The sequence below is a fragment of the Cavia porcellus genome, unplaced genomic scaffold, assembly GCF_034190915.1.
Source record: "Cavia porcellus strain 051 isolate PalLab524CR breed Dunkin Hartley unplaced genomic scaffold, mCavPor4.1 scaffold_6, whole genome shotgun sequence".
Classification (NCBI taxonomy): Eukaryota; Metazoa; Chordata; class Mammalia; order Rodentia; family Caviidae; genus Cavia; species Cavia porcellus.
The window spans coordinates 94,782,684-94,807,977 of NW_026947489.1; the positions used below are offsets into that span (position 1 = coordinate 94,782,684).

Consider the following 25,294-nt stretch of genomic DNA (forward strand, 5'->3'; position numbering starts at 1 on the left):
GGAGTCGAAACGTAAACTTCTAGACTTTCTTAAACAGAAACACTCAGTGACTGTCCACTCCACTCACGCAACAGGCGGCTCACAGCAAGTGGAAAGGGAGCGCCCTGCTCTGGGCCAGTAGGAGGGGGCACATCCCTGTGCCTGGAGATTGCCCCCACTTAGAAGAACACGCGCTGCTCTAGCTGAAATCCATGTTTATTAGAGTGTTCTTATTAATAAGCTCTCCCCGTCTGGTTCTGAATATGTCACACCAGCACGCATGGCAGCGGCAGGGCATGGTGGCTGGTGGTCCCTGGAGCTGAGCCTCTCTCTCACAGCTCTGCCACAGCTCTGCAGACAGCCAGGGCCAGGCCGTGACCTGTCTCCCCCAGGAGATGGTTAAACAGAAGTTCTGGCTCGCTGTGATTGACATGCGTCAAGCCTGGAACCATGCCAGAATGCGACAAGCTCTGCGCTGCTCTTCTCTCCATACTGTCACTCTGATGCTACAGATTGGAGACTCTGCTTCCACTCCCAGAACCACCCTCCCCGAGTCCCACTTCCCTGTCTCAGTGGAGACCCATTTGGTTACTCTCAGCATCGCAGTGTGCTGGCCTTGAAGAGCTAGTAGCCCTGCAGGCCAGTGGCAACTGCCTGGCCACCCAGGTGTTGGAGCCCAGTATGCCACCTATGCTGGTCTTGCCTGGGTGCTCTGGGGCCTGCAAGCCCAGAGGAGGCTGCAGTTCCTAGGCAAGGAGTTCTGTGTTCCCGGTGGCTTCCTACAGCCCTGCAGACAGGGACAGGGGTGGGGGTGCGGGTGTGGACGGTGGTGCACGAAGCCCTCAGGGGCCGGGTGTGTGGCCTGCGGAGGCACCACCCCATTCTGGATCTGAGCGAAGCCACCTGGGGCAGGGGCACAGTGGCTACAGGAGCAGTTGGCAGGAGTGTGAGCTGCAAGTGAGGAGTTTGTAGGTGTTCAGACAGCGACACTGCTGGTTGAGGAAGAAGAAGGGGCATGTGGGGTGTGGCTCAGGGCAGGGTGGGAGCAGGGCGGCCCTGGAGTCAGCCCTGGAGCACAGGCCATGCTCCCCAGAGCAGACTGGGTGCCGGGACACCCCCAACCCCCCCACCCCCCGCCGGGCTGCCCAGCAGCTCAGCACAGAGGTAGGTCTCCTCTTGCCTGGTCTTGTCTGAGGCCGCACAGCTGCGGGATGCCAGCGGTTCCATCTCATAGAACTCACGTTCCTCTTCCGATTTCTGGACCTGGGGATCTAGAAGGTATGCATGTGTGGGGCAGGCTTTGCTTGGGCCCTGGTCACCAGGCCCGGGAGCTTCTGAGGCAGAGGGATCTGCCCACAGGAGCCCTGTGCCCCGAGGCACCGGCACATACACTGGAAGAAGAAGGTGGCGAAGACCCAGCTGATGCACACGACAAGCATCATGAAGGTGCCCAACTGCATGTAGGTCAGCACAGTGGATGGCATCATCATGGCCCCAGCCACAAAGGTGGTCAGGGCGGCCAAGGCGATGGCCAAGCCCATGTGACTCAGAGAAAAGATCACCTTGCCCTCTTGGTCAGGGTCTGGAGCCAGGCGGTACGCAGCTCCATAGTGGATGGCGAAGTCTACAGAGAGCCCCACGGCCACAGAGATGGTGATAGACTCCAGGACATTTAGTTCCCAGCCCAGCAGGGCCAGGGAGCCCACGGTGACAAAGATGGTGCCTGCAATGGAGTTGATGGTGTACAGACTGATGACAGCATTCCGCGTGGTCAGCAGCATCACGCTGAAGGCTACTGCCACTGACAGCCCCATGGCTATAAGTGTGCTGTCTGAGAGGCTGTCCTAGAGGTCGTAGAACTCGAGGTTGCTCACCAACCAGCCATTGCCGAGGCCCTCAGGTGCAGAGCGCAGCTCCCGGGAGATCCACGAGTCCACCTCGCTGTAGAACTGGTGCATTTTCTCATAGGCCAGCATGAAGAGGTGAGTGCTCGGGAACTCTAGCACCACAGCCCGGGTGGTGTCGTTGACGTCGAAGCACGGCCCTGGCGTCCTGTGGTCCAGGTGGTAGCCAGTGCTCCTCTTCAGCTCCATGATGGCCCTCTTGATGCACAGCTTGAAGACCTCCTGCTTGTAGGGGAAGCTCCAGTGACTGCAGCACGGGTACAGGGCCGGCTCGTCGCAGTCCTGGTTCTCCATCCACTGCTTGAAGGTCTTGATGAAGCAGCTGGTGAAGTCCTGCTCATCCGTCTGGTGGAAGAAGATCTGGTTCCTCAGCTTCTGGCAGAAGTGCAGGACCCAGGCCTGGGACACAGGGCTAGCGATGTTGAAGCTGCTGTCCAGCGTCAGTCTGCCCTTGCTCTTGGGGCTCAGCGGGTTGCCATTGTCCTCAGGGGACACGCCCCAGACCACGGTGATGGGCATGTGGAGCTCCTCACCGTGGCGCACCGCTCGAACATGAACAGCTTCCTGTACTAGGCATCTTAGTGCTCAAAGGGATGTGAGGCTCGCAAAGCCTGGAACTCAGACAGCTCCAGGGAGGGCAGCTTCATCTTGGGGTTCACACACATGATGTAGGCGCCACCTACCGTCAGCGCAAGGAACCACAAGAGCCCCAGGTAGGGGAACTTAATGAGGTTGTAGGCCAGCGCTTTCTCAAAGAAAATCCGGGAGGCCTCAGAAATGGCCAGGAGCAGCCTGTGGCACATCCGGCAGGCCTCCGCCCAGCAGCTCTTGTCGTCGTACTGGGCTGCTGGGGCTTCCGGAAGCAGCAGAAGATGTTGAGCAGGTAGCGCTCATGCAGTACCACCACAGCCGGGAGCCAGGTGACCATGAGGATGCTGTTCACCAGGAAGGCGGTGCCCGCGAATACGCCTAAGCACCTGATGGCTGTGATCTTGCTGACGTAGTTGGCGTACAAGGCCGCGGCGGTGGTGAAGCTGGTGATAAACATGAAGAGGGCAGCGTGCTGCCGGGTGGCGCTCACCGTCTCTGCAGCCGCAGCACAGGGCTTATCGCACTTGGTGTAGGCCCACACATCACAGAGCACGAACGCACCGTCGGCCCCGATGCTGACCAGAATGATAAGTGCAGTGAGGTTCATGAAAGGGAAAAACTCAAAGCTGAACATGACACGGTAGACAAAATAGGAGACTATCAAGGAGCTGATGATGGCAAACATGGTCATCAGCATGATAAACATGGACTTGGTGTAGACACACATGACCAGCAGGACAAGCCCCATGGCAATGGCCAGATACACAGTATTGATCAGAAGGTAGTCCTGAAACAAGCTGTGTTTGATGCCGAACTCGATCCCAGTGACGGTTGTCACGCCGTCTGAGGAGTTCCAGTTTTCAAAGTTGTCCAGGTAAACGTTCATCATGTTCTTCCCCTTCTCCGTGGGCGAGAAGAACATGCTGTACCTGAGCACCGAGGCAGGGTGGTCAGCCATCTTCGGGGCCCTGAAGTCCTTGTCCACCAGGTAGTGGAGGATCTGGTACACGGCATTGTACTTAGTGCACTTGCGTGGCACACTGGTGCACTTGAGCTGGTCCTTCCTGCGGGCAGCAGCATCACAGCAGTCTGGCCCCAGAGTGCCATTCTGGTAGTGCTTGGCACAGGTGCAGAGCAGCTTCAGGTATGAGACACGTCTTGCTCGACGATGCTCTGACAGGACGACCTATTGTTCAGAATGGCAATGTAGTTCCCCAGCATCCAGCTGGGGCAGCAAGAGGCGACAGTGGTTCTCTGGCAGAGGTCACCAAACTGGGGGTGAGACCTGATCTGCAGAGAAGACATGCAGGACACAGTTAGAAGCTGCATGGCTGGGGCGGTGCCCGCCGCTTCAAGGGACAGTGACAATCTCACACCCAGTATCCATCTGCACACAGGTGAGAGTCCTTGAAGCATTTCCCAGTGAGGGCTCTAAGTTACTCCAGTCTGAACTACAAACCAGTGTGTGGAGTGAGACACAAGTGTGAAGCAGGGGCAGCCAGTGCAAGTTTGGAGGATAACATTAACCCCTGCGTGGCACAGAAGCCTTTTCAAGCCTTTGCGACAGGCAGTGAAGCCTATGTCACACAGGAATAAGAAAGCAACTGTCCCAGTCCCTTTTGTTATCGGCATGAGCTTTTCAGTGGCCCAGGTACATTATCTCCACCAACACAGTGGGAGACAAAGGTGCTGCTCCCAGAAATGGCTGAGGGCTTTTTTCTGTTTCTGAAACCCGTGTTAAACCCTAAGCTCAGGGTGAGGTCAGTGAGCGGCCAGCCCCTGGGGCAGTGATGAATGTCCTCTGAGGGAGCCAAAGGGGGCCTGTTATCCTTTCACCATGCAAGGACACACAGGCGGTCCCCTCTGGAGGAAACAGCACCACAGACCCCACCCCGCAGGCCCTGATATCAGATCTGCCAGCACCCAAACTCACAGCGATACATTTGCTGGGTAAAAACCCCTGTGACTACAGCTCAATCCTAGACACACACTGACCCCAGTACTATCCAAAGCACCAATATCAGGACACACCAAGATTGAGACTAAATTTTTCCCCTGAAATTTGGGTAGAAAGTGGAAAGATTTCTAAATTAAAACATTATTATCTGATTTTAAATAACATTATTAACAATAAATAGGTGCTTAATTATTTCTCTAAATTCTTGAAAAGTTTTCAGGCTGGCTGAAAGCCCCTCTTGGAGCCCCCTGGTAACCAGGAGACGGCGCAATGGGACTCAGTGTGCACCGCACCCCACGGGAACACCCTCAGTGGAGAGGGTTTCTCTTCCTGGGCTGTTTTTGCCTGGAAAGTAAAACGTCACTTTTGGTCCTTGCTGAATGAAATCTGATTCCCCCCCATCCCCCGCAAGCTGACAAGGACCACCTTCCCCACTCCAGAGTCTCCTCTTAGCAACACAGCAGAAGGTGCCAGGCCCCATCCCTCATCCCTCATCCCTCATCCCTCATCCCTCATCCCTCATCCCTCATCTCTCATCCCTGCTGACTGGGGCTGGGCCAGGAAGAAAGGTCGAAGTGCAAGGAGAGGACAGGCCGTCACTCGAGGACCGGGCACCGTCAGCCCTGACTGAGCCAGGCTGTGCAGCCAGAAATTTGTGCTGTCTCTTCAAAGTGGAGAAGGTGTCACGAACCAACTGCCTGCCAGCTCAATCTAAATCACTTGTGCTCCCAAACCCTCCAGCCAAATGCTTCAGGGGTGGGAGAGAGGGCTGTGGGGCCAGGACAGGTTGCAGAGGTGTTTATTCATGCAGATGGGGCATTCGTTTGTTTTCTTAAAAAAATACTCCTTTCCCAGACTTTCTTTCTAAGCATATTTTTTTTTTTTTTTTTTTGGTAATGGAAATTGAACTCATGACCCCGTTCTTGCAAGGCAGGTGTTCATGGCGCTGAGCTAAATCCCCAGCCCTCTAAGCATATTTCTTAAAGCAGAAATAATTCACAAAACAGGGTAACTGACATGTGAGTTTGTCATGCTTACCTGAGCGAGGACTGAACCCCGACAGATCAGGGGAAGCTGGAGTGGCACTTTTCTGGTTTGCAGGCAGATACCCAATCGTACCCATGGCCACATGTGCCAGCACCTGGGTCAGCCTGGTGAATGGAAGGGAAGGTGTTGCCGGCCTGAGGCCTGATACCGTCCAGACGGAAGTAAATGAATTGCAGCCGCGGGAAGCTCAGCTGCTTGGTTGGCAGGCATCTCTCTGTGGCTGTGGCAGTCATGAAGTGCCACAAACAAAGGAACACGGTTGCTGGTTAAACAGAAAGCACAGATGCAATCCTGGACGGACCTTTCCCAATACAGCAGGGGTTTTAAATGTGTGTATCTGACCACAGACTAACAAGCTGGGCACTCTGAATACCGACCCACTGCCACTCTGCCAGCCGCTGTCAACAGTAATGGAGCCATTGCTATAATCCACAGGGGCTCTGGAGAGACGGCTTTCAAGGACTGCTCCAGGGTATGGCATTAGGACAGAGAAAAGCCACCACAGGCGCCTCTGACTACCCTGAGCGGGACCCAGCGTGTGCGGTGTGAAGGAACACGCCTCAAGGAATTGTCTGCATTTTTCGGCAGGAAGGCTCTACGCTCACCTCTGCGCATCACTCAAAGAGAAACATCCACCACCCACCTCCACAAGAAGCAGGAGACACAGCGACCCTCGCCCTCAAGCTGCTCATGGATGACAGGCAAATCTGATAAAAATAAGTAACTGTGATGGACGCAGTGAGCACAGTACTGTGTGAGCCCTTACTGCCCCCAAAGAGTGGGGCACAGGTCAGAAAGTGCAATGCTGATCCCAGCACTCGGGAGGCCGAGACAAGACTGCTGCGAGTTCCAGTCTGGCCCAGACTACAGGGAGATACCTTGGACAGTGGCGCTTAGCTGTGTGTGGCTGAGATGGAGAAATGGATGCTTGTGTTGTGACTTGAACTTAAAGAGAAAGGCAGGCCAGCTTCTCCTCACATAGAAGGCAGTTACACATTCTTCATATTTCCGGAAAAGACTCACTAAAACCTTTAAAACCTTTGAAGTTTATAAAATGAAGACTATGAAGGTAATTTCTTGCCACCTCTTGAGAATCTATTCCTTCTGGCACTAGTGTTGCGCACTGGGTGTTTCAGGCCATCATTTAGTGTGTGTGGGGTCACCATGTGCCTTTGTTCCCTTCCCTAGTCAGACAGCAGTAAGGGTGAAGTGGCCCTGAAATAGTGGGCTAAAGAAAGAGAGGAGAGAACAGGGAAAAACCAGCGAGGTTTTAAGTGATACATTAACTTTTAGAGGTAGGTTTTCTTTTTTTTTTTAAATCAGTACCAGGGATCAAACTCACAACCACGCGCTTGCAAGGCAGGCGCTTATGCTACTGAGCTAAATCCCCAGCCCAATACATTAACTTTTAAAACTATGGCCTAAGTTAGAGTCTAAGAAGCTGAGAAAAGAGTTAAGGGAGAAAAAGCTTCAGCCCTTAATGCCAGGTTCGGCTGCTGCTGGCAGCCTTCCCACAGCGCGAAGCTCCCCGCATAGCAGACGTTTAAGGGGAGTCCAGGGAGAAGACAGGAGCCAGGCTCCACGGCACCCTTAGAACAGGAGTCCAAAAGCACATTTCTGGGCTCCTCTGAGCTGTCCACCCAAGTCACCTTGGTCAGCCAGGATCTCAGACCCCGATCGCAAATCCTTTCCTCAGAGATCCAGCTTCTACCAGGACAAGGACAGGCACAGGAAAATGGTTTCTGGTGGAGCTGAGATTACAGAACCCCACTTCTGGCTCCTCATGACTGCTTGCCAGTATGGTAGAGATGTCAAGGGCAAAGGAAGTGAGGAGAAGGCCCTGGCAAATCCGCCGAGGCTCCCGTGGCAGGGACAGAGTGAGCCTCCTTGCTCTAGAGCCCTGGGCCCTCTGAGCTTGAGTGCGAGCAGCACTCATCGAGTGTACACTGCAGCCTGACTGCAAGTGCGGCACGCACAAGCAGGAGCCACGGGAAACATCTGGCCTCCGTGATGGCCAGGCAGCCCCTGGAGCCGCCTCAACACCACACGTCTCTGCTGCCCTGTCACTGCTGTGTCCTGCTTAGCTGGAGAATAATCAAGTGTGTCAGTGCATGACCAGGGCAGGGCCTCAGACACTGTCTGCTCCAACTGCCAGGAAATAACAGGCCTGATGCAGCTTGAGCTAGGAGACCCAGAAGAGGAAGTTGGGAACGCAGGGTGCACTATGCTGGTGTTTGTCCCGAGAGGGCTGGCCTCAGCTCCCCAGGGCTCTCACCTGGGCAGACACTAGGCCAGCTGGGAAGCGATGGCCAAGCACATCACCCGATCTGTCTAAAGATTTCAGGTTTTTTACATACCCTGGAGTTATCTACACTGCACATGAATTTAATGGCAGGTAAATGCCACAGTGTCTCCCCTCCTGTCGAGGTAAAATATCGTTCACTTGTGATAACAAAAAAGAAAAGAAAAAGTTATCAGTCACTGATTCTGAAGACACAGACCTCAAGAACAATTGCAGTAGGACTACATGGCAATTCATTAGCAGTAGGAATTCTGCCTTTCATAAATTCCCGGAGAAACTTTACACAGAAGCAACACTATGCCTCGCCTTAGCACGAAGCCTCTGTCCGCCGGGAACACCCATGAGCCACACTACACACTCACAACTCCATCTCTGATCAAAGTTAAGGAGGAAGAAAGATGCATAACAATTTTCAACAGGAGATGAACTGAAATGCCTCCCTCTTAAACTTCCCAACACGTCCCACTATGTTGTACAAAACCGAAGAGTGACACATTAGGGCGGTGAGGGCAAACCTTCCAGAGCTTTCAGTGATACCAACAGCCTGCTGCCACCCTCCAGGCCGGGTTCACCACCACTGCATGGTGTCTTGAGAACAGATGGTCAGGATGCGCTCCCTGGCCAAGAGGGAAGACGGGACGTGATCAACATGAAAGCAGTGAAGCTGGAGTCTGGCCACACAGAGTGCTGGCCCGGCCAGCATCATGGGTGCACAGTGTGTTCTGTGTCTACACCCCTGGTGCAAGAGAGCCTGAAGGCAATGCCCCGGAGCCCAGGCTGTTGCACTTGGTGGTGGGGCATGGGAAGCACCAGGAAGAGCGTGGTGTCTGGGCCCTGATGTGGCCGAGCCAGGCCCTGTTACTGAGTCAGCAATCAGGTAGGAACATTCTAGGCAGTCAGACAGGGCTGGACTATTTTTTTTTTTTTTTTGGTCTTTTTCCTTTTTATCGGTACCAGGGATTGAACTCATGACTGCCTGCTTCCAAGGCAGGCACTTTTGCCGCTGAGCTAAATCCCCAGCCCCCAGGGCTGGACTCTTGAGAGTCAACACAAAGATAAGACTCGTCACAACTGTGGCCAATGCACATCCATGGGAGGTCAGGTCTCCGGACAAAGACCAGGCGTGTGGTAAGCGATGACACTCGGTCTAGTAAAGTCCAGATAGGCATCAGTTACTTCAGTGTGTGACAGCAGCCCAGACTCACTGCTTCCTAAAAACGTCTTTGTTGTTTCTCTGCTATGTGCTCTGTGACTTGTTCCACCACTGGATCAGTGTTACATAGGTAGCTCCACTTATAATCTTATTGGTTGATCACAGCTGTACCCACTTAGTGTCCATTGGTTGTGCTATGTAAAGCTTTCCCTGAGAACCGGGGCCCTCACCAACCCACTCGGGGTCCCTCCTGCCTCTCAGGGGCTGCGTCTCTCCCCCTCGATAAACATTTCCTACTCTTAACCTCCACTGTTGCTTAGAATTCATTCTTCAGTTTCAAAGACACAAGCTCAGTGTGTCAGACGTCTAGCAGGTTGGGAGGTACAATATTCCCTCAGGTCATTTAGAGGCCTTGTGTCATTTCCTCCACACTGTCAGGATCTGGTGACTGAACACAACTGTAACTTCGCCGAGCTGCTTCTTCCTCTGTAAAAGGCTAACAGCAACAACCGTTTCTCCCAGTCATGAGAATCAGAGGACACGATGGAAAATGGGTGCTCGATAAGACTGCTCCTGTCTCAGTCATTAAAAAAGGTAATATTCAGCAGTGGGAACAAAGTGACTGTATGTTACTATACTGTGCTAATCAAATAAGCTGGTAAAATCATGAGCAAAGTTTTATCATGAAATGTTCCACTCGCGATCATGACATTTTCTTTAATGAGCTCATCTTCACCAAATCACTACCACCCTTGGCAGACCATTTGGAGAGCCAGGTCAGCCTGCTGGAAACAAATGCCTCTTTCACAGAGAACTGACCCCCGCCTGGGTCACAGAAGAACCTGTCACCTTGGGGCAAGGGTGGGTGCTGACTGCTGACACACTCCAGGCTGTACTTCACCAACTTGCTAAGCTTCTTCCTGGATGAGAGAGCAGCCAACAGACGGTGGCAAAGCAAGAACAGGCTACCAGTGGGACAAATAAAGCAGCCGCAACTACAGCTACCCGCAGTTCCGTTTGTCCATGTTTTAAGAGGCAGAAAAGGAAGCTGGATTGTTTTCTGGAGTCCACGTCTGATCCCGCTGAATCTGCTTTCTATTACTGCATAGTGAAACAGGGCTCAAAACAAAGACAGACCTTGAGACTTGGCAAGATCGCGAAAGATGAAAGATCCATTGAGGTCCTGCTGGGTTCTAGTAGGAAAGAAAACATAAAAGAGTTCTTCAGCAGCAACCACAAACCCTGAAACCAGAAGGGCTTTCGCGTTACCACGCACTCGTGTTAGCTCCCCCGCTCAGCACTGCGGCTGAGCAGTGGTCTGTTCTTGTGCCACCGCTGGGCACCTCTCCCCAGCCCAGCAGCTGCACAGTAACCATGCTGTGGTCCTGCCTGCCCTGCCCACTGTGCCCCTGCCGGGCGCCGAGGCGCACACGCAGCCCCGGGCCTTGGTCTTGCTCCTTTCTCCTCTTCTTTTGCTCAGTGATGAAGGAGGCATGTGGTTCGTTGGCCCTTACTACATGTTTTTCAAGTGAACCAAACTTCAAAACTTTTTTTTAATAATGCCAGAGATTCTTTTAGGTTTCAACCCAAAAAATGTGTACAAAAACATATACTTTTATTTGATCCAGAAATAAATAAGATAAAGAATTTGAAATATGTCTTGAAAGTTTGGGCAGTATCAAGAATTTCATTAGATTCATATTTTCCTTCAAGCTAAGTCTAACCTTTAAAATTTTTATTGTAGATAAATTCAGACAGTGGTTGCCCAACCTAGAGGAACAGTCAGTCTGCAGGCTACCACACCCCTGCATCTGCCCGAGTCCAGATGTGACCCTGCTCTGCCCTGGCGCAGGAGGCAGCTGCAGGGCCCTCCCGGGACACTACTCACTTGGAACGTCACAGAAAAAGCTGTCTTTGTGGAAGTTCTAGTCTACTTCTCTTTTTTCTCTTTCATAATGGTCCTCTGACCACCGATCATCCCGATGGCTGAAACAGAGCAACAATGTGACTTGAATAAAGTTCTGGCTACCTCAGGACGACAAGTGTGGGGCAGTACAGCCGCTGAGCCCCCAGCTGTTCAGCGACTGACAGCAACCTGGGAGGGTCAGTGTAAGCAGCCAACATCTGCCTCCTCACTTCAGAAAAGAAAAGACGCTCCCTTTCATCCTACAGCACAGCCTTAAAACACCAAGGTAAGCAACCTGGGGGCAAATGACTTTCAGTGGCATATTTTATATTTACCTTTTGTGTTCATGCAGCATTTAAAGAAGAATTCATTAAGCAATATTTATATCGATTATATAAAAATACACCATCATTACCTTTTGGCTTGTTCATTAGCATATTTAAAAGGGTAATTTGCCAGCATTGCTTTGTATCTGGTGTTTTTGACCATGTTATTCCATGTAACCAGTCTCTGGCCTATTGTTGTCCCTCTTAGTTCAAAACCCTAGGCAGAATGTCACACGTTCCCATCAGCACACTGCATTCCAGACTGAGTGCACTCACAGTGACATAACGATCACCTGTTCACTGTGACAACACAGGTGAGGTACAGGTCTTGGAGCAGGAAGAACACTTACCAGATGGTCACTTTCCTAGCTGCTGCCCTGCATTCAGGGGGTACTTATTTTTATCTCCTAAACACAGGCAGTGTCACAGTGTTTCACAAAGGGTAGCACGACTCTCGGCCATTTTTTCTCACACTTCCAACCCAGGGGACATTTACTTAAAAACAGACCACCGTTAGCAACAGTGAAATTCCTGCAGCGCCTTTTGGGAGGAAAACATATTCAGTCTCGGAGCTTTATGTAAATATTTTTATATGATATGTGAGTTCTGCAGTATATATTGCTTTTTAGCTTAACCACGGGGACAGAGAAGCAAAATACCCAGAGTTTTGAGGGTGAGTAGGTTCCTTGACCTTTTTTCTTTAGTTAGTGCAATATTTGTTTATAAAAGACTCTTATACCCCTTACCACCTAAGAAGCTGAGAATACAGATTCACACGTCTCAATATTACAAAAAGAGCCCCATTCTTACCCAAGGCTGGAGGCGGTTTCAAAAGAAACAGAATACTAAACAAGAGACTGTGACCTGCGTCACAATACTCTGCCCACGGTGGCAGCGGCAGCTAAAGAGAACACATCTGCTCTGCAGGCCGGGTCTCCTTACCAGCAGTGGATCCGAGAAGTCTGGCAGCTCTGGCACCAACACGCCCACCAGGGCGCAGACCACGATGAACAGCGTTCACAGGCCCGGGATTACCACCGGCCAGTCGGCTAGCAGGGCCGCGTAGCTGCAAGCAGAGAGCGCAGGACCCCACTCAGGCAGTGTAGGGTTTGTGCTGCCCATGAGCACCACTTTTCATTCCTCACAAGCTAGACCTGGCACAGGTGCTCATCAGAGTATGAGCTGATGGAGTTCTGCACACACCCACGCAGGCACACACACACGTGCACACGAGCACACCACAGGCACACACATAGGCACACACACATGGAGGATACACACGGGCACACATAACTGTTAAGGAAATTACAAGATCATTTTCATTTCTAGTGATAAAGCAGCAGTGATCATACTTCACTGGCCATTGAGAGTCAGAATGTCCACACAAGGCTGAGTAATAGACTGAGTCCCACAAGGGTAGGGACGCTGGTCCACTCGAGTTAGCATGGCGACAGGGCCTTGCAGGAAGTACTCGGTAGATGTTTCCAACGAAGTGACACTCTTGGGTACTGACCACCTGTCCACTGGGCCATACACTCTGGTCCAGCCCGTCTCACCTCCAGAACTTTGCCCACTGCCAAGCCTGCTGGGGTCCCTACCACTCGATGCACCCCACACTGTCCCGTGCCACCGTGCCCGGGCCATGCCTCCTCATCTGCACATTTCCAGGCCTTCACAGGAGCATGGTACCCCTCGGAAGCAGACAAAGCCTCAAAATGCATTCGGCTCCTTGAATCTTTCTTTTTCTTTTACTTTTATTAGCACGTGTTAGCAGCCTAAGGGTCACACCCCTCCGGGGAGAGGCACACACAGGAGAACACAGTCCTCCTATGCCACCTCTTAATTCCCTTCCCATTTGCAAAAAGAAACCCCAGTGAACCTCCTCTCAAATTCTCAGTGAAGCCAGCGCTGCTGGCTGCTGTGATGTCCATTTCTGGTTCATTTCAAGTAGGTTTCTTACTCAGAGATTTGTCAATTATTTCTGCAAAACCATGCAGTTGCCTATAAAGCTGGTGGTTCTCAATGTGTGAAAAAGCCACTCTGTCTCTAAGAACAGACTGCTGGTTTGTTCACACTCTCTTCTCTCCATGGGTCTTGCTTTGTGGGATATTTACTTCTAATTAAATCTAATGAGGGAATGAAATAAAACAGAGTTGCGCTGGGGCTCCAGACTCTTTTCTCAGCTGTTCCTGCCCTGCAATATCACAGGCCATGCAGGTGACGTAGCTTGCTCTCCCCAGAGTGCTGCTGTCCCCACCCACCCTGAGCTGGTCTGTGCTGTGTCCACTTCTGGGAGAAGGCTACAGTCCGGCTGTGCTGTCTAGGAGCCACAGCCTCCAGGAGCGAGGAACCCCGAAACATGTCTGCGCCCCCAAGTTCACAGAGACTCAGACCCACAAGCAGCGCATTTCTAGGCAAATCATACCCACAGAACCCTGAGCTGAACTCTGTTCACTTGACTGCAAATTCTGGATCTAAACTTGGGTAGGCAAGCTGGTTGTGGTAGAGTATGCCAGTAATCTCTGCAGCCTGGGAGCCTGAGGCAGGGGATTCCCAAATTCCTGCCCAGCCCAGCAACTGAGCAATTTGAGACCTGGTCTCAAGATACAAAGTAAACAGGGCTGGGGGTGGAGCTCAGTGGGAAAGACCTGGGTTCAATTCCTGGTATCACATACACACACAACCTCATTAAGGAGAAATTATTCCAGACATGCCAGAATCACTAACAGAGTGACCCACCGTGCTGAAAACATGACTCTCTGATGCTGCCTATGCTGTTCAGCTTGCAGAACTCACCGGTGGCTGTCTCCCCCTCCACCAAGCAGGAAGTAGGGCAAAGCAGCAGGCTTGGAAGCAATAAAAGCCTCTGCTTCAACAGTGCATCTGAGACTTTATCCCCATGGCTTCAGATTTTCAAGTCCTTTACATCTTAGACCTTTGAAATATCAGCCCAGGGAGACAGAAATGGCTTCAGGCTTAAAAGATTAGTCATTACATGTTGCTGAAATGCACCCACTATCATTCAAATGAACCAGTTTCATTTTTACCCACAAACCTATTATCAACAGAGGGCGCTGGGTTCCCAATTGCTTAGTTTTCATAGTCTGGTTTAATTTACCCTTATCATGAGCTTTTGTTTTGTGCACAGCAGCCCTGAACCCCTCTTTCAATAACTGCCCCTCTTCCTCTTAAACATGTGTTTGATTTTGCAGCCCTGTTCTGCACCGTGTCCTGCATGCGCTAGCCTCCAGGGGGTCAAGCCTGCTGCTCATGCATGACTGTGTCACTGCGGCAGGTCCTGCAGGGTGCAGGGGAGCCAGCCCCCAGGCAGCCACTCACACAGCCCACCTAGGCACACATGCTGCCCTTCCCCTACCTACGCAGCCATCAGCCCAGCCAGGGAGCTACGGAGAGAACAGGCTCACGTCACTGTGAGATGCAGACAGTGGCCACAACATCAAGGTGAACAGCTCCTAAGAACGCCATGGCCTGTGCTCACAAGCACGTGAATCTGAGCTGGGGAAACCCCATCTGCATGCTGGCCTGGTCATGGCAGCTGTGTGGGGTGGGTGCTATGGGAGGTCCCTCAGACACGCACAATTCTCAGCCACCTTCTTGTCGATGTCGCTCCCGGCCGGCAGGAAGGACACACGACAAAGTCTGGCAGTGGACAACCTTTTCTTTTATTTTTCTTCTCCGTACAGCCTGCCCTGGGATCGCTCCCAGCCGAAGCCTCCTTTGGTCCGCTCCCCGCGGCTCCTTCTGGGCTTCTACTTCCGGGCTTCTCCTTCCCCCCCAGGGGTGGCACCAGTATATATACGGATACAGTGTCCAATCATGTTAAAGTGAGCAAGGCAAGCTGATTGGCTAACATCATCAGTTGCCAGGCAGACTATATTGTTGAGCGGGTTGCTTACGCGGTAAGCAGGAAACTAACGTGCTCGATGGGAGGGGTAATCTACCTCAGGCTTTACTCTTTACTACAGGCCTCACGTCCGCCAAGTGAGGCGACCGGGCTCGGGGCTGCGGCTCCCAACATCTCCCCCTTTTTTATTTTTTATGAATGTGCGCATCGTAGCCCTTTCTGGACTGGGTGCAGAGGCTTATGCCCTATGCGTAGGCCCACCGTAGGTCCTTGGCTTAGACCCTGGTCGGCCGTCCCATGGTCTGCCAAGGCCCTGAGGCCCTCGTCCTTTTTCTAGGGCCAGGCACAAACTGGACGGAACCTGGATGCACACAAGCTTGTATTCATTTCCTCTCCGTAAAGAAATCCCCTCGGAGAGAAATTTAGACCTGGGCAGCATCTAACAGTCCAGCGGCTTACGTGCAGGATGGGGTAGGGCCTGGCTTAGGTTGAGTCGCACCGGGGGAGTACGCTCTTACACGTCATTGACTCTCCTACCCAGCTATGTCATAATTTTTTAGAGGAGGAGTGTGGGAAGCTCACCACCCCTAGACTCGGTCATAGGCTAGGCGAGCGAGCCATGCATATGCCTGAGGATCTTCTTGTCCATTTCGGGCTACCGCTATTTTTATTCATCTTGTTGGTTGGTCTGTGATGGATCTCCGGTAGGGCAGGTCTGATCTTCAGTCGAGGGCTTTGTCGCCCGTGTCAGTCTCTCCGGTACCCACAGTCCCGATTCCTGTGGGAAAACACAAACCGCGCCTCGGTTCCAGCTGACCACTGGATCCGGGCCCATCCATTGTCCTGTCAGGACATCTTTCCACTTCACCCACCCTTTATGGTTGGGGGAAGGGTTGCAGTGCTCCACGGCTGGGGAGCAATTATCATTATTTAAATTTAAAAAATTGTGTGTGAATAGTGCCATGGATAATCGTGCCTTTGGGGCCAGGCCTTGGCCTACTCCCCCTTTTTGTTTTTGTAAAATTTCTTTGAGGCTTTTATGAGCCCTCTCAATGATTCTTTGACCTTGGGGATTGTATGGGATACCATGTTTTAATTGAACCTCCATCATTTTGTAGAACTCATTGAAGGCTTTGCCTATATAGGCTGGTCCATTATCAGTTTTTAATATTTTTGGTTTGCCCCATGCGGCCCAAGCCGCCAGGCAATGATTGATCACATTAGACACTTTTTCACCTGTTTCTGCTGTTGTAAATATGACGTGAGAACAGGTGTCTGTGGAAACATGAACATATTTAAGAGTCCCAAACTCCTGTATATGTGTGATGTCCATCTGCCAAACATCACCAGGGATCAAACCTCGAGGGTTTACTCCCATCGGTATGGCGGGTTTGTATGTGGCACAGGAGTCACATAGTTGCACGATATCTCGTGCATCTGCTCTGGAAACATGGAAATGGTTTGCTAGTGTCCTGGCATTGACATGAAACTTATCATGGAAGGCACGGGCTCGCTCGATTGGTGTTAGTAAGGTAAAAATCCATAACGGGCGAGTGGCAGTATCAGCAGCCACATTCCCCTGTGCCATAGGCCCTGGCAGGGATGTATGTGCTCTTATGTGGGTGGTGAAGACCTTATGGTGTCTGTTTTGAAGCAATGTCTGGATAGACAGGAACAGCCCAGCCACTGTGGAAGTGGATCTAATTAAACCGGCAGTCTCAAGCACTTGCATAGCATTGACCACATACCTAGAATCGGAGACAATATTAATGGCTTCTGAGAACCGTTCAAGAATCATTTTAACGATCTGCAGTTCCACCACCTGAGGCTGATCAGGTTCAAATTGTATGGTAACCGGGGGCTTGCCTAGGATCACATAGGCGCCTATCCCCGTCTTGGAGCCATCTGTGTATATTGTAGTTGCTGGGACTAATGGCTCAGAGGCAGTAACCTTTGGAAAAATTATAGGGTGCTGAGTGACAAATGACAAGATAGGGTCTTTAGGGTATTGATTGTTTATATCCCCATGGAAAACACATCTCAGAATGGCCCATGTATCTATGCAGGCAGCCAGGGTCTTGATCTGGCTGGCGGTATAGGGTACTCGGATGGCTTGTGGTCCTGAGCCAAAATGTTGGACAGCTCTATCATGCGCTTCAAGGGCCAATGAAGCGACTGCCTCCGGGTAATGCTCTATGACTTTTGCAGGTGAGACCTTAGGGTGTATCCACAGTAATGGTCTTTTCTGCCAAATCACTGCTGTGGGCTGTAGACTAGTCTGTAGCAAACAGACATCAAAGGGTCGCCCTGGTTCAATTTTGTGTAAGGTAGCCCCACCTAAGGCTTTTTTCACTCTCTGTAAGGCAGCTCTTGCCTCAGGAGTGAGCCTCCTGTGGGAGGCTATATCTGGGTCTCTCTTCAGAAGGTCGAACAGGGGTTTGAGATCTGAATTTGGTATATGTAAATATGGCCTAATCCAATTAATGTCTCCCAATAGTTTTTGCATGTCATTTAGGGTCCTAACGCCATCCGTCCTAATGGTGACCTTCTGCGGAGAGACTAGCATAGGGGAGATTCTCGCGCCTAAGTAGGTCACCATTTCTCCTCCCTGAATCTTGTCGGGGGCAACATGCAGATTGGCTTGTCTCAGGGCCTCGACCAACTGGCCGAGCATATTATTTAACATGTCTGGGTCCCTGCCGCTGAGCAAAAGGTCGTCCATGTAATGCACACATCTTATCTTGGGAAAGGATTTCCGTAGGGGGGCCAGTAGGGAATCAAGGTAAATCTGACACATAGTGGGACTGTTGGCCATACCTTGGGGCAGCGTTATCCACTCGTATCTGAGATCAGGGCTTTCTTGGTTAATGGTGGGTAAAGTAAAGGCGAACCTATGGGTGTCCTCTGGATGCAGGGGGATTGAGAAGAAACAGTCTCTAAGATCTATAACATAAACTGGCCAGGACTGAGGGATGGCTGAGAGAGCTGGCAGCCCCCTCTGGACCGCCCCCAGGGACTGCATCTGTGCGTTGACCGCCCTTAGATCATGGAGCAGCCTCCACTTGCCAGACTTTTTCTTAATTATAAAAATGGGGGTGTTCCATGGGGAGGTTGACGGCTTAATGTGTCCTAATCTAAGTTGTGTACTGACTATTTCTGACAAGGCTAATAGCTTCTCCTTAGGCAGGGGCCACTGAGGTACCCAAACCGGATCATTTGACCTCCAGGTGATTTTGATCGAAGTGGGTAGGAGAGCTTCTTCAGCGGCCCCTAAGAAAAACCCAGCCCTTGCCTACCTTTTTTGTTCTCTACTGGTATTGGGGATGTCCGACCCTGTAGGGCATTGCCCAAGCCTTTGCCGGGGGTATATCCCTGGTTCCTGAGTATATCCTTAGCCTGGGGGGAGCAGTTTGACGTAAGCGTGACATCCATCTGAGTGAGGATGTCCCTTCCCCATAGAGACACTGGCAACTGCAACACAAATGGTTGGAAATGGCCCTGATGACCCTCCTCATCGCACCAGAACAGGGTTGAAGCACTAACCTGAGGAGCTGACACCATCCCCAGGCCCTGCAGCGTGTTATCTGCAGTGTTGGTGGGCCAGTTGGAGGGCCAATCCTTTCTAGAGATAATGGAACGGTCAGCTCCTGTGTCTAGGAGCCCTGTTATACTCTTGCCGTTGACCTTAAGTGAGAGCATGGGCCTTTTATCAAGTATTATATGGAGTCCCTCGAAGACTTCCCCTGAGGAACCGAAACCTTGACTTTCTCTAATTTTCTGCTTTGAGGGAAATCTCCTGTGGAGACTGGGGAGCAGCAAGAGCTGCGCTATCTTGTCTCCTTTATTGATTACCATAGTACCCACAAGAGATTGAACCATAATTTTAATGTGTCCTGTGTAGTCTGAGTCTATGACCCCCGGGACTACTATGAGACCCCGAAGGGCCGTGGAGGATCTCCCGATCACCAGACCCACGGAATTTTCGGGTAACGGTCCCTTAAAGGTGGTTTCAACCACTTGAACACCCATATCAGGCACTAATATAAGTCTGGAGGCGACACTGAGGTCCACACCTGCCGACCCAGGGGTGGCCCTTGTTGAAGGCTGCCATCCTGAGCTGTCCTGTCTCTGGGGCGGGGGCCCGCCTGTGAAGGGGGCCCCCTCCGGCCGTTTTTTGGCCCTCTAGCATCTCGTCCACAAATACGGTTGCCCTGAGCGTCAAAGACCGACCTACACTCCTCAGCTTTGTGTGATCCCCTCTTGCATCGCCCACAAACATATGGTTCTTCATTCCTAGGGCGAGGCCTAGCATCTGCATTGTTTGGGCAATGACGTTTAATGTGTCCTGGCTCCCCGCAGGCAAAACACCCTTTAGCCTTACATTCCCCTTCTAACCCGCGAGGTCCCCTCTGCTGTACAGCCGCGGCCAGGAGAGCAGCCACTCCCGAGTTGGAGAGCGGCCCCCCTATCTCTCTACATATCCTAATCCAGGCGTTGAGGTCCTTGTTCTTATGAGGAGCTATCGCTGCCTTGCACTCCTTTGTACATTGCTCAAAAATCAGCTGCCTTACCAGCGGTCGAGCCACTCCCGGATCAGAAAATACCTTATCGGCAGCATCTTGCATTCGGGCCACAAAGTCAACAAATGGCTCTGTGGTACCCTGAATTATTTTTGAAAGACACAAGGAGGCTGTTCCGGCACCACTTACCTGCTTCCAGGCGCGGAGCCCTATGGCGTTGATTTGTTCATAGACAGCGCCGGGGAACTGAGTCTGATCATCAGCGTGCCGACCTTCTCCCATAAGCATTTCCTTGTTCCACCCCCGGTTTCCCCGACTGGCGTTTCTCTCAGCCTGCTCTGCAGAGAACTCTGCGTACCAGGCTCGCCAATCCAGGTAACTACCCGAGGGCAGACACGCCTTTGCCAGCTGAATCCAGTCCGCGGGGGTGAGGGGCCCAGAAGACAGGTTCTCCAGCATGGCAATGGTGTAAGGCGCAGTCGGCCCAAAGGTTGTAACTGCATTTTTAAGTTCTCTAATCTGCTTTATCTCAAAAGGCTCCCATGCATTACGTCCCTGGCCCATAGCTACTTGTACAGGAAATATCCCGTAGGGGCCACTATCTATCCCAGGTGGTGGATGTACCTCATGAGACAAACGTCCCCCCTGCCAAAGCCGCCTGTAAAAATACCGACCCGCCGGCGGCGGAGCATAAGACGGCGGCCGTGATTGGGCGGAAAATGGGGGCCCGTGCATCACTTCCTGTTCTGGCGAAGGGGAAGGGAGCTCCCGGGCGGCCGCCTCGCGGTGAGGGATCGCCTCCGGGAACAGCCCCCAAGGTGGGGCGGAAGGCTTCGCCTCCCTCTCGCGCCGGGGAGCGCTCAGGAGCTCTCTACTCCTCCGCAGACCAAGTTGAGCGGAGCGCAATTCGCGGCGCAACGCTGGGAAAGAACCCTGCGACTCCTTATCGAGCGACTTAGGCTCCTGACAGCTGGTCTCTTTGGCCTCCTTGCCATTCAACTTTCCCTCGTCCTCGGAGTCAGACGACTCCGAGGCTAGAGCCCCGTCCTTCTCCTTAGCATCTTTGTTCCCCTTGACGGGCCCCTCTCGGGAGCTCCCTGACTGGGCCTGCTCAAATACCCTGCGTACTTTTGTAAGCTCTTGAGAGCTTTCTCCACAACCACCCTCGCTCTTAGTGTTGCTACCTAGCATGTTTCCCATCTTTTAATATGTTACTCACCGCGTGAGGCCCAAGGAATCCGCCACTTACGCGTGAGCCTGAGGGGAGTCTAAAAGCCCTGTAGGTGCGCGCCACCCAGAGCCCAGGCTTATCCCCAACTCACCTGTCTCGCAGCTCTGTACTGGAGCGTTGTCCGCTGTCACGTCTCGGGGGTGATCAGTCCCCGTGCGGGCCTCCAAATGTCGATGTCGCTCCCGGCCGGCAGGAAGGACACACGACAAAGTCTGGCAGTGGACAACCTTTTCTTTTATTTTCTCTCCGTACAGCCTGCCCTGGGATCGCTCCCAGCCGAAGCCTCCTCTGGTCCGCTCCCCGCGGCTCCTTCCGGGCTTCGCTCCGAAGCCTCTACCGGTCCGCTCTCCGCGGCTCCTTCTGGGCTTCTACTTCCGGGCTTCTTCTTCCCCCCCAGGGGTGGCACCAGTATATATACGGATACAGTGTCCAATCATGTTAAAGTAAGCAAGGCAAGCTGATTGGCTAACATCATCAGTTGCCAGGCAGACTATATTGTTGAGCGGGTTGCTTACGCGGTAAGCAGTAAACTAACGTGCTCGATGGGAGGGGTAATCTACCTCAGGCTTTACTCTTTACTACAGGCCTCACGTCCGCCAAGTGAGGCGACCGGGCTCGGGGCTGCGGCTCCCAACATCCGGTGAGATTTTAGATAATTGAAACCAACACACACTGGCAGGTAAGCCAGGCTCCTCCCATCAGAGCTGTGCTGAGATCCTTCCCATGCAGTCAGTAAACAGCTGACTACAAGGAGGTAAGAACCAGTGCTTTAGGATATTTGGACTGGAGGCCAGATCTCTAGGAGGATGGCTCGAGAGACCAGGAGACAAGCGGCTGGGTGGGAAAAGGGCTCCCAGGCTGGAGGGTGGGGTGAGCTCTTGGTCCCTTAATGCCACAGGAGCGCTAAAAATGGTCAGTACTGTGCGTGTCACAGGGGGAAGTGTGTGGAGACGGTGGCGGGGAGGGCCAGGGAGGCTCAGAGACCATCCAGTCTGCCCGCCCAATGGGCTCTCCCAAAGAGGGAGAAGCTCAAGTTGAAAGGTCCATGTTCAGCCACTAAAGCCCACGTCTCCCACCTGTTAGTTCAGAGAGGTGCAGACAAACTTTACTGTTTCAAAAAAAAAAAAATCACCTTTGGTTTAATGTTTGTCTTTTCTAAAATATAAACCTTATCTTTTAAAGAAGAACCAAAGCTTTACTCAGCAAATGTATCTTCTATTTTAATGTTGGCTTTGTTTTCTGATTTTCAAATCAATGCTTTTATTTTCTTAAAGTTTGGAAAATAAAAACTGTTATGAAAGAATGCAACAATCACCAATATTCTGACTACATGGATACAATTTCTGTAATTCTTAGTAATTTTTTTTTCCAGTACCAGGGATCAAACTCATGACCTTATGCTTGCCAGGAAGGTGCTTATGCCACTGAGCTAAATCCCCAGCCCTATTTCTGTAATTCTTTAATGATTGATTTCCTTTTAGTATTTTTTCCTTCGTACCAAAACAGGCCTAAAACATGCAAATAATTAGAATCATAGTTGATGTATAAAGTGCTATTATTTTGGGCCACACACAAGTGGCTTTTCCACATAATTAAAGTCTCCTGAAAATACAATTGTTAGTGCTGTATAACTATATCTTCCATACTTAGTTACAGTTATACAGCTGTAACCACATTATGTCATGATGCTGAGCTTACATGTCTTTCATATTTCCTTCTACAACGCTTGTACTAAAATTATGAAACACTGCAATTGTGGCAAACACTTTTCCTACTTGGTGAAAGGAAACTGTGAGTTCCTGAACATTCATTTTAAACTTTTCCACGGTTGTGACTTCTTTGTAATTTCTACGACTACTCTCACAGTCATCCTGGGTCCAGATGTTAGTTTCCCCCATGTCATTCCCTCACAATCTAAGCCAGCCCTTTTATTGTGTGACATTTCATTCCCCATCACTGGTAAGGGGAAAAGTAGAATCTGAAGATTCACTTCCGCAAAATACATGGCACCCATGACTGTGCAAATCAGGAGCTGATTGTGCCCCATAGGTGCAGCTAAGGAGCTTCATTTCCAGGGTTCACCCAGCACAGGCTGTGGCCCGCTGCTCCCAAGTCAGGCATGCAATCCGCAGTGGGGAACAAACAAGATTCTGACCCTGTGTTTCCTAGCACGACCACAGGGGAAACAAATCTCTAGTACTTGGTGCCTGTTCTGTTAGCCAGACTTTGGCAGCGTGAGCTTAGAGAGCAATGGAATATGTGGAGCATATTCTATTTTCTATTTCTCATATCCTGAAAAGGAACTGCCCATAATTTCTGGCTGTGAGACGAATTTGAGTTTGGCCTCATTTGGAATAGGAGTTGGGAAACAGCCAGGAGCTTACTGCTACTATCCAGGGGTTTTAATTATGAGTCTGTTTCACAGTATCATGCTATTTTATTTTGACTTGAAAACAGGAAAATCCCAGGATTGAATATGTTTAGGAAATCCCAACTCCCTTTAATTTAAAGCATAACATAGGGTTCCACAAACACATCCTTTACTTTTCCACAATAAATCTTTACTTTAGTGTATCAGCAGCCGGCTATTGCCGCAGGATGGTTCCCTTAAGGTTACAGAAAGCAATTTTGTGTTTATCCACTTGGTACCATGAAAGCCAAGGTGTGTGTACCTGCACAGAAGTGACAATCCAGGATTTACCTCGTGTGATACACTGTGGAATATTTTGCATATGTTTACCTGCGCATTACAAAGGGCAGAATATACCTACAGCAGAAACCCAATTAGTAAAATGGAACATGAAAAACCAGACTTGCAAGTTTTGGAAGAAGTCCAAAATGAATTATCAAATTACCCTTGTATGGATGATGAAGATGATTCATTGTGGTCAAGTACATATTTTTTATAACAGAAGAGTGGTGTGGGTGTATGCTGCTGCTGATGATGATAACTCTGACACTGATAACCGAAGTTCCTGTGTGTGCACCAAAGTTCCTGTGGCAGTGAAACAAAGCAAGAATCAACTGATAGGGACACAAGGAATGTACACCTTCTTCATTCAGATAATAAAGAAAACAGCAATGTGAGTACATATTTCACTAATCCAAATGTTGCAAAATGGCCATCTAACCAAATGGAACACACTAACGTTAGCATTAGGAACTAGGTCTAAAATTTAGTGAGGGTCTTGGCAGTAGTGAAGCATCTTAGATGGAATGCCAACACTGCATTCAATGTTGGAAACTGCAACAGGTGAAATGCTACAAGATGCTGTGAAGAAGCAAAAGCTGAGATATAAGTAAAATGTTCTGTGGGCATCGATAGCCATATTCAAAAATGTATTCATTATGAAACGTTACTGGCTGAACTGAAAGCATTCACGTCTGCTGTACTTAGCAGGGATTTCTCATGATGACTGCAGCAATGTAAAAGACTTACGGAAAAGCAAGGAGTCAAAATATGGCACAAAAATGTATGCTGTTGTAGATGCAAAGACTTACTATTCTTTCAACTTAGACATTTATTCTGGAACTCAGCTATCAGATTCTTACTTGTAGTAAACCAAATGATGCTGTGAACAGGCTCGTTGCTCCCATCTCCCAAACTATTCAGATTGTGACTTTCGACAACTGGTTTACCAGATTTCAGCTGGTGTTACATTTGCTAACAGAGCACAAAATGACCAGCTCAGGAACTGTACATAGGAGCAAAGAAGGAATTCCAAATGAAATGTTGCAATTTCAAAATGAAGAATTCTATAGCACAATCTTTGGATTTCAGAAAGCTGTAACATTGGCCTGAATATGGCAAAGAAAAATAAACTGGTACAGCTGATCTCAACATTTCACCATGATGGAAATGTTGATGGTGAAACCTCAACAAAATGGAAGCCTGAGATGGAAACTTCTTACAACAAAATAAAGGCAGAGTAGATGTTGTTGATGAGTTATGCAGCAACTATGATGTCACTCGAAACAGAGGCCAATGGTCATCTTTTACACAATCCAGCACACGTATTTTATTCAATCCTACGTATAGTTTGATAGTTTACAAAGAAAATAACAAGTGTAAAATATGACGGAGAGATTTTCTTAGAGGACTGGATCTAGTACTCAGAAGAGTTCTTTTACAGCAGAAGAGAACAAATGTTTCTGCTCAGGGGCCTACACAAAAACAATTATGAACCACAGTGGTGAGCTGACAGTAGAACAAGCAGGCATAACATCCCAAAGACCTGCCAGCACAACAGAAAAACCAGAAAGATGTCAACTGCACCCTACAAGAAGGGACAGGAAAACAAAACATATGTGCTATCAATATAAGTGATACTTATATAAAGAATATGCATTTTTCATGTATGAAGACCATCTTGGGTATGACAATTGAAGGAAAGTTTATTTGTATGGTAGGTTTTTGTTTGTGTTTACATTGTGTAGTTCACATAAGTTTTTATCTCTGATGTTATCTGTTAGGTTTTGTAAGCAAGTAAATAGCTGACCTGAAAATGTTGAT

General features: G+C 50.3%; 1 protein-coding gene across 1 annotated transcript; it reads right to left on the minus strand.

The window, feature by feature from the left end:
• Positions 1-227: 227 nt before the first annotated feature.
• Positions 228-12,819, minus strand: LOC100720694 (protein dispatched homolog 1-like). The gene is given in 12 exon segments (XM_063249771.1): positions 228-914; positions 916-1,106; positions 1,108-1,307; positions 1,310-2,425; positions 2,428-2,724; positions 2,727-3,617; positions 3,620-3,764; positions 7,836-7,920; positions 10,818-10,919; positions 11,255-11,382; positions 12,108-12,231; positions 12,764-12,819. Coding segments are annotated over 12 exon segments (3,582 nt in total). The 3' UTR covers positions 228-667.
• Positions 12,820-25,294: the final 12,475 nt, after the last annotated feature.